This window comes from Atractosteus spatula, chromosome 14 (assembly GCF_055471065.1).
Source record: "Atractosteus spatula isolate fAtrSpa1 chromosome 14, fAtrSpa1.hap1, whole genome shotgun sequence".
Classification (NCBI taxonomy): domain Eukaryota; kingdom Metazoa; phylum Chordata; class Actinopteri; order Semionotiformes; family Lepisosteidae; genus Atractosteus; species Atractosteus spatula.
Genome location: NC_142719.1, coordinates 23,494,157 through 23,503,807, shown reverse-complemented (window position 1 = coordinate 23,503,807; position 9,651 = coordinate 23,494,157). Strand labels below are relative to the sequence as shown.

Below are 9,651 nucleotides of genomic sequence, written 5' to 3'. Positions count from 1 at the left end.
TAAATCATCACGAGCACAAATTAAGTACAACTAATTTTGTCTCATGAAGCTTACTGTAGGTATTTTAAGGTACTGTAAACTTAAAAATATTCTTGAAGACATGCTGTTTTCAGGCCTGTAGATCTTCCCAATTCACTCTATAAACAACTATGTACTGTATAACTTTTTCTAAAAAGTTAGAAAAAAAATACACATGGGATAAAGATTAAAGCATATCAGAAGACAGGTGACCTTATAACAAGGATTGAGATGGACTGAATTAAAATGGTTTAAGTGAGATGTAATGGGGTCAGTATAGCCCCACTCCATAGGTAGTAAGGTATTTAATGATTTAGAGACATAGATTCTGGATTCTAGAATCTGAGGACCAGAACTTATATCCCCTGCCTTGCTGTCAGTGTACATTCTCAGCAGTTTGTATAACTGGATTTTTACTCCTTCACTGGCTCTTCGTTAGCAGTGATCCTCACTTCTGCTCATGAAGGCCCTAGGTCCTTAGGTTAAAAAGGCAATTAAGTCAATCTCAATCCCTGTTATCAGGTCACCTGTCTTCTGATATACATTTAAACTCTTAATTATGTATACCAGTTGGAACCTTTATCTGAGCCTTAAACTTAATCAGAAGAGTTTTTGTTTTTGTGTATGGGGCAGCTGCACATCACCTAGCTTGGTGCTGCTCTTCAGGGGTGGATAATTAGATCCCCCCTGTGTGTCAAGTGATTTGGGATCCTGTGGGTGAATAGCTCTACAGAAAAGAAAAAACAAAATGCAAAAACAAAATGTTCTTGGAGGACCATTAGGTGGTTGGAGATGTTTCTAACTATATAATTATTTAAAATCCCATGGCACTCTTCTTATGAAAAGGGGGTGATAACTCTGGCAATTCTGCTCTGGAACTTAACAATCTGGCCTTCCTAAATCCATCCATCTATTTTCTAATTGTTCCTTCTAATACAGGGGCACAGGGGAGACAGAGTCTAACCTGGCAAGCAACAGGCATAAGGCAGTGTACACACTGGACAGGGCACCCAGAGGAAATCCACACAAACTCAGGAAGAAAAAATACAAACTCCCAGGCAGATATCACCCCAGGTCCAGAATTGGACCCAGGACCCCGGCACTGTGAGGCAGCACGGTACCACTGTGCTATCACCCTTCCTTAAATTTTCCCTTTATTCCACTGTGAAGTGTAGGCATTTCACACTTCTCCCGATCTTCTGTACAGTGGGGCAGCACGACTGCTGTGAGTCACCATATGGGTATAGCACTGCAGTGGTCGATAAAAAAGGTACCTTTTCTGGGATTCTCTTCTCTTCTTCGTAAAGCGTGAGACTACGAAAATTTTATAAAAGCAACGAATTCAATTAAATGCAGGCATTGTTGTTTATGTAACATCATCAGTAGACACGCATTAAACAAAAATGTATATTAAATACAACTATGTTTGTTTTTTACGTGTGGCTTTCACACAAAAAGGAGTCACAGAAGTACGTTTACGAGGGATGTGATCAGAACTTGATCAAATGGGGGCGTGGTCTTGAAAGGTTTGTCTGTCCGAGGCGTTGTAGAGGAGGGCGTTCCTGCCTACGCAACGACACTCTGACGTATGACGGGGGTGTGTGCCGGAGGGCAGTATGAGGAAGTGATGCATGTGGAAGAATCTTGATGGCGGGGGAGAGTTCTGGAAGTTTCTGCCGTGTTATAAATACTGAAGCAGGCAGAACCAGCGTTTTGCAGCTTGAGAGAAAGTCGCAGAGAGCTGGTTGCGCTTTATTTTGTAATATTTATTTTATTTTGGGTATTGCGTCGTTGGCGTACGTAATACAGGAGGAGTCTATATATATGACATTGAGATTGTTTGCGACTTTTTGTTTATGCTGCGTGGATCTGTAAAAGAAACTACAGTAGGAAACCTTTAGCTGATTCGCGTGACTGCTGTTTGTTCACTGTGACGACGTCGTGACCTTATGCTTAAAGAGCAACTTGTGTGATTTTCCTCTGGTCGTCTTGCGAGTGTAATTGATCACCGGGGCTGTAATGGGTAAAGATTATTATAAGGTGCTGGGAATCCAGAAGGGAGCCTCGGAGGACGAGATCAAAAAGGCATACCGCAAGCAGGCATTGCGCTACCACCCGGACAAGAACAAATCTTCGGATGCCGAAGAGAAATTCAAAGAGATCGCGGAGGCCTATGACGTTTTGAGCGACCCCAAGAAAAAAGACATCTACGACAAATTCGGGGAGGACGGTAAGATAACGCTTAATTAAAAAAAAACTCTCTCAGAAGCAGCATCACGGCAAATTTAGGATTATCAGTGAGATTCCGGGTGTCCCGTTACCTCCATGGAGGACCTCCCACTTCTGAAACCCTTTGACTCCTTGTGATGCCCAGAAAAGCGTTTCTATTAAGATGTCATGGGGAGAGAGCTGTCCCTAAAAGCTCAGTCGCATCAAGCGGGTTTGCTGGGTGAATTGCGTTGCATTTTGGGGTCGGTGTCCAGATTTAAAGTCCTTGTGCGTGTGTTGAAAGTGTGCCCGACTCTCCCAGCTTGCTGGCATGTTCTGGCAACTTCTGGGTGTGTGTGGCAGCTGATAGAGCCCAAAACCGAAACTAAAGAGGTATGATCGACCAGTGCGCTTTCGAAAGTTCTAAGGTACGGTTTCAGTTAGTGATGGTATCGTTTAACCTTTCTCGTAGTATCATACAGCTGACACACGGGCAATCCAATACTGACCGATTGACCCCTGCAGGTAATCGGGTTCGATCTTAACTACGTGTCGCGCTGGACGGGATTCCGCTGTGGACTGTGGAGGCCTGGGGCTCCAACGCGCAATGTTACATTTTTGTTGCTTTAAAATATCGATCCCCCTTTTCATATACCTGTTAAAGGTGGGGAGGCACCACATTTTCTCCGTCTTATGACCCCTTATTGTCAGGCTTTAAACTTGCTGTAGAGTAAGAAATGCAAGTTTTGCTCGGAATCTGGAAAAATGACTGCTTGTTGAGTGTTGGTGAGAAAAGCCCCTTCAAAGTGTGAAGTTGCATTATTTTCTTTTTTAAAGAAATGCTAACATTCTTGAGCACTACCGTGTTTTTCTGATGCTTTTTTCAGTTTAGGGTAGAATATTAAAATGTTGCCTACGTCGTGAGATGTTTTGCACAACAGCCGATTGGAATCATTAATCGTGAGTCTTGTAATGTTTGTGCATTAACCCTTATCTGCCTTAACAACTCGTGCTTTATCTATAGTACCTTTGACATGCTGCCCTTGCTTGCATAGATTATTTTTAAAAACGGCGTTTAAATGTGAAAGCATAAAATAGATTCGTTGAGCATGAACCCGTGTTGGAGGGATCAGAAACCATAACTTATCGTTAAGGATGATCAGTTAGGGAAGAGAGAACCTAACCTTGTCTCGCTTTGACCAGTCTCGTTTACTTATTTCCAGAACAAGAATTTAAGTCCTAGTCTAAATGTTTTAGCCGCTTGAGTAGATAATGGAGGTGATTGGTTCCATAGAAAAACAGTTTTCTGTTGTCAGCTATTCGTGTTATAGACTGCTTTGTGGCTGTACTGTATTTTTGCCATAGTCAGCGGGTAAATGTTAAGTTACGTAAATTTATTAATGTAATTGAATATCTAGTACTTTACTTTCGCTGTTTTCTGGCGACCCGGCTGCTCTCAGCCGCTGATTGGCTCAGAGCGCAGGACATGCCTCGCGTGCCTTCTGGAATTTTCTCGCCTGGTCCTGTCTGGGGCTGTTAGAGGCTTACCCTGAGTTTCTGGCGGGATTATGCAAGGGCAGGTTCGCAGCAGGGCTTCAGGTTCGCTTTGAACTAAACAACCGTCGCTGGAACCTGAATTGCAATTCACAAAAACGTAGAGGACGTTCAGCTGGAGGGGGGGGAGATTTGAGGGCAGAAAGAACTTTTCTTTTAATTAATTTCCCTGTTCTTGTAGAGTTATCTGATTATTTTACTTATAATTGTTTAACCCAAAACGACACTTTGAGAGGCCACATTTCTGTTGTGATGTTTCCATTTTAAGTGTTTTGGGCATTGAAGAACAGATAAGAAAGCAGTATTTACAGAATGCCTTCTCAGAGTACCATGTACCATAAATAAGGTCAAGATGTGCTAAAATAGTCTGAAATGGGCAGAAATCAAGTCATGATTTGTTATACCGGAAACAATTTTCAACAATTTCACTGTTCCTCATACCATATAATCTCCAGTTGTGTGAAATGAAAGATCCATCTTTTGAATGTCTTTGGTTCTTTAATGAGAAATTCAGTTGCTGCTCAATGGTGCAGCTCTCTTCAGGACAGTGTGGAAAGGCTTGATTTTTTTCTGACCTGTGCGTAATGTTCTGTGCCTTTTCCCCACTCAGGTCTGAAGGGGAACGCTGGAGGTGGCGGACCAAATGGCACAAATTTTAACTACACATTCCACGGGGACCCCCATGCCATGTTCGCAGAGTTCTTTGGGGGTCACAGCCCTTTTGATTCCTTCTTCAGTCGCAATGGGGGTGACGAGGATATGGACATCGATGACCCCTTTGCGGGATTTGGCATGGGGGGGTTCTCCAGGGGTTTCACACGCATGGGGATGGGGGGACGTGGGTCCCGAGATGGCATTGTGAAGAAGCAGGACCCCCCTGTGGTGCATGACCTGAAGGTGACCCTGGAAGAGGTCCTCACAGGCTGCACCAAGAAGATGAAGATCTCCCACAAGAGGCTGAACCCTGATGGACGTACCACCCGCACAGAGGACAAGATCCTCACTGTGGAGATCAAGCGTGGCTGGAAAGAAGGCACCAAGATCACCTTCCCCAAGGAGGGTGACGAAACGCCTACCAACATCCCGGCAGACATCGTCTTTGTGGTGAAGGACAAGCCCCACCCAGTGTTCAAGAGAGAGGGGTCTGACATCATCTACCCAGCCAGAGTCACACTCAGGGAGGTATGTGAAAGACAGTGGTGGTAAAGTTGGACAGAATGCTTAGTAAAGAAACTTAAGGGCTGTGGAATGGTTTGAGTTTTCCTAGCTGAGTCTAGCCGGATTTATTTACCAATTTTTGCATACTTGTTAAATCCAAATTACTTGCTTACCAACATATATATTGCATAACATTTGTAGGCTTGGAGCATGTTTTCTTCATCCTTGTGTAGTCTTTTTCATCTGGTACATTTCTCATTAGTCTTATGTTGCATTAAACTTTTTTTGTACATTTTCATTTATGAGGTATAACAGTAGCTTATTTATATCACTCTGTCCATTGCAGTACTTAACTTGCTTGTGACATTCATATTGCCTGATATTGTAATTTTGTTTTATGGAAGTCATCTTAAAAAGAGTTCTCTGAATGCTAGTGATAATTCTTATGCTTATCAATTTAACTAGAACAAGTAGAAAAGCACTCAAGGAACTTGAGGCATTGGTTTCTAAATGAAACTTAAAGGTTGTAGGTTGTTTTTGTTGGACGTGACCTTTACCAATCATATCTTATTCCTCCCATGCCCAGGCTCTCTGTGGATGCACTATGAATGCCCCCACATTGGATGGCAGGACCATTCCTGTTACCTTCAGAGACATTATCAAGCCCGGAATGCAGCAGCGTATCACAGGGGAAGGCCTGCCATTACCCAAGTGCCCAGAAAAGCGTGGAGATCTGATCCTGCAGTTCGAGGTGAAATTCCCAGATCGGATTCCACAGCACACCAGGGACGCTTTAAGTCAGGTGCTTCCTCCGTGAGAGCTTGTCCCAGGGAGCTGTGTTGCCAGAGGTGCTGTTGGAAAGTGCTGCTTGAAATGCTGACCGGCGACAGCCAAGTCTGCACTTCGTTCTTCAGGAAAAAAACCCAAAATAAGATGTGTAGTTTTGTATATCTGTTCAAATTTAATTTTCTCATTAATGTTGCCTCATCATCTACCACTTCAAGCACTGCCATCACTGAAATCTGTGCAATGCTAAAAGAAACTACAGGACTTCGTCTTACCTCCTGGAGAGACGCAGTGATTACTGTGAGATGGGAGAGGTTTAATTGTAAGGGCTTCGCTGTATTAGCTTCTGAAAGCTGAAGGCGAAGGAGCCTTTTTGGGTCTGTTTTACCTGAGCAAAATGATCAGACTATTAATATGACTTCCTTTTACAGGAAGTAGTTTACTACAAAGGTTTCTATCATACATTATCAAAATGGCTTTTGTTTTCTCATAGATTAACTGATTCATCTTCTATGCCACTCAATAGTGAAGCTTGAAAATTAGGTTTCTTTCAGTATTATACAATTTATGGTGTGTGTATATACATTTTGTGGAGTATATGGACCTTGGATTTTCTGCAACTTTGAAAACCACATTCCTTTCTTAGGACTAAAACTGTGCTTCCTTTGTAGAGGGGAAAAATTGATGGGGGGGGGGGGTAGGTATTAGAGCATCTAAAACTCAAAGTGCTCTCTTGGGCTTTGAATTACAATTTGTAATACACCCTGTGCAGAAATAGTTAATAAAGTGTCTTTTTGTTGGAAGTGTACAAGAATCATTCAGAAGAACTCGGTGTCCTTCAAGCCCATGACAAGCAATGTTCAATTGCCTGAATCGGTACTTCAGAGCTAAGAGGAGCATGTTTCCTGTCTGTGATAACATTTACTTAATAAATGAGTTAAACCTTTGGGAGATATCTGCAGATGTACTTTACAACAATAAGAGCAAATTGGAGTTTGTGGCCAATTTGTTTTTATTATTGTTGTGTGAAGGCAGATGAAATATGATGCTTCTCTTCTGTAGATGTAATATGCCTGGTTATAGCTTTAAAAATTTTTGTAAGTAATCGCCTGAAAAAATAGAAATAAATTTCATGATCATTCTAGGGGTATAGGATAAATACAGTACGGTGAGGGTAGATTTCAACAGTCTTGATTTTCTCTTTCAGTGGGGTAAAACCAGGACTGAAGGAAAATATTCACTGTTTATTCCAGCTTGCATAACCTGCACATAAGCACCATATGTATTTTTATTTGTATGTTATATTTAGTTACACTTGGCACTGGTTTAGATGTTTCAGGTTACCAACAGTTGAAGTAAGAGTACACTAAGTACTCCAAATATGCTTAAAACCATTCTGGTCAATATGCTTGCTGTATGTTATTGTGAGAATCTTTAGGTTTTTTTTTCTGGAATAGGGGAAAAAAAATCTAAATGCACTTCTGGGTTCTTCCTCTCTTTAAGAACCTGGTTACAGAAAATAAATTCTGGAGAAGACTTGCAGTGTAAGTATAAACAGGGCATAAGATGTGTGAATGTTTAAAGGTTTGAGAGTAGTTCTCTGACCACATGCTCGAACAAGGAGAGAAAGGTTGCTAAAGCCAAAACTGTTTTAGTTTCTGATTGAAACTCAACTAAAACCTTTTCTTATGATGATTTCATTATGTTCTCTTGTGGAATGTTTAAATTGGCAGCAAATTTTAAGTTGGAGGTGTTCCATTCCAGCTGTGAAGTGCCTCAAGATCTTGTTTCTTATTCCAGGTTAAGCTCTCGGTAGATTCCTGTGATCACTAGATTCCATGCTGGATGTTTGTATAGTCTAAGGAAAGCACTTGATAAGAGGTACTAGATCTGTAAATGGGGTTGTTTCCTGGAGAAAAGTGTTAATTTATCTGATTAAATAACTAGACCAGTGAATCTGCTGAGCTTCAAAGTGGGGTAAGAAAAAGACACCTCCTTCTATGGGTCTGAGTTCCTACCCCTTGCTGGTGGGGAAGGACTTGACTTTTTGCTGGTGTCATAGCTGCTTTCAATTGTAAATTGTCAATATCAAGCTTAACTCTTTCTCCCTTTGTGGGAGCCATGGGACTAAAAGTTAGCCTGATTAGGAGTACAGACACTTACTCTTCACTGTCAGGCTTTCACTTGACCTTTAAGGACCTCCTGCGTGTGTCTCAGCTGCTTTTATGCAGGTCTCTGTATAACTCTGAAAGCAAATGAATAAAACTCTTTTCTAAGAAGTAGGTATTTAATATTCTGTTATTTTATTGCGTACCAAGAAATGCCAACACATTTAAGAAATTGATCAAATAGGGAAGGACCTTAAATATTTTTTCTTCACTTCTATATTCCAGCTGCTTCTTGTAAGGATTTCCACACCCCTTTCATATTGTTAATCTGTTATCAATGTTGTGTGTTTGAAATGATTATATACAGTATGATTTTCATTTTTAAATCATAATTCTGGTTAAGCTCGAATCTTAGGGGGAAAAAAGCTCATGTATCAAGAGTGAGATATGTTACTGAAATTATTCTTTCTTCCTCATTTTATCTACCATTTCTTCTTGGGGAATCAAAAATTAGAAGTGGGAGGGGTCTTAATCACACTATATCATTAATACTTGATGTGAGTTAGGGTTTCAGCCTGCCCATGTCATTGTACGAATTAAAGAAAATGGATGTAAGGAATTCCATACTCCTGTGTGTGGTCATTCCAAATTAATAAGAGGGCAAGAGCTCTCTTTAAGCTTGTAAATGTAAAAATGTCACTTCATTTAGGAGTTTTTTTCTGTACATTTTGTACACTTTGAGAAAGTGTAAAGTGTTGATAAAGTTAATGAGATGATAATCCATCTCAATGGGCTTTGGTTTTGCAGTCTTACGTATGTAAGAATCTTTCCAAGGTTGCCAATGCCTAAAAAGGATTTTTGTACATTTACCCTGTAGCGTTCTTAAGATTTTCAGTTACGTTTTATGTATTGAAAACATTGGCTGTAATATACGATGGTGTATCTGAAATGACTGCTGTTTGATTTAACTGAAATAAAGCTTTTTGTAATGGCACTGTGTTCTTTTTAAAAATGTCTATTTCAATTCTTGTTTTTATAATTTACTAAATATTTAAATGGTTTCTCAGTGGGTCCTATAATGACTGTTCTGTATCAAAGCAATAAGAACATTGATTTATTTTATTTTAATGGTAGCCTTGTTCCTTCTAATCCTGTCCTGCATCCTTAACTAGTCCTAAACGCCCTGATACTCCACCAGTATGTCCCAGCCATTCCCTTTAGTCAGGTCACCAGTTTCTCATGCCCAAAGATGGGACAGTGTTGTGGTCATTAAGCTAATTTCTTTTTAAACATGTTTGTCTTAAGAAGGACCCCATTAGTGGGAACTGTCACCCCCCTGTTTTGCACTTCTGCATGTCTTCCGTGTCTAAAGCTCAACAGTTGAAAGTGTAGGATCTCGGTAGAGTAAGAAAATGGTTCATGCACATCAGTCTAGTGCAGAGATGCCATGTTTAGTCATACAATAGCAAGAGACTGCTAGACATTGCTGTAAGAAAGGGGAATATAACATATTAAAACAATAGTACAGTATTTTAGCAATTATCAAAAAAGCACTGTATAGCTGTGGTAGAAAATAGTCATAAAGCTTAGTTAATTGATCGAATAAAACTCAAAATTAAATGACGCATTAAAAGTGGTTGTGAAAAGACCTAATTGAAAATGGGTTATAAAAATACCAATAGTCAGAAAGTGGCAAATGGGTCTGGGCAGTGAGTTCCACAGACTTGCTGCAGCACATGAGAAGGCCTTATTACCTTATACTGAAATATTCATTATGTTTCAATAAAAGGTATTACATTGTAATTGTATATTGTAATAG

General features: G+C 40.5%; 1 protein-coding gene across 1 annotated transcript; it reads left to right on the top strand.

Moving 5' to 3' along the window:
• The first annotated feature begins 1,626 nt into the window (after window positions 1-1,626).
• Window positions 1,627-8,826, top strand: LOC148820925 (dnaJ homolog subfamily B member 1-like). Its single transcript, XM_088932220.1, has 3 exons — window positions 1,627-2,248; window positions 4,391-4,962; window positions 5,525-8,826. The coding sequence occupies exons 1-3, from the start codon at window positions 2,038-2,040 to the stop codon at window positions 5,753-5,755; spliced, it is 1,014 nt and encodes a 337-aa protein (XP_088788346.1). The 5' UTR covers window positions 1,627-2,037; the 3' UTR covers window positions 5,756-8,826.
• Window positions 8,827-9,651: the final 825 nt, after the last annotated feature.

Excerpts from the sequence above, each read along its gene's own strand:
- LOC148820925 (XM_088932220.1), top strand. The coding sequence starts at position 2,038 with ATGGGTAAAGATTATTATAAGGTGCTGGGAATCCAGAAGGGAGCCTCG. Across the intron at positions 2,249-4,390 it reads CGACAAATTCGGGGAGGACG|GTCTGAAGGGGAACGCTGGA; the intron begins GTAAGATAACGC and ends TTCCCCACTCAG. Across the intron at positions 4,963-5,524 it reads CCAGAGTCACACTCAGGGAG|GCTCTCTGTGGATGCACTAT; the intron begins GTATGTGAAAGA and ends TCCCATGCCCAG.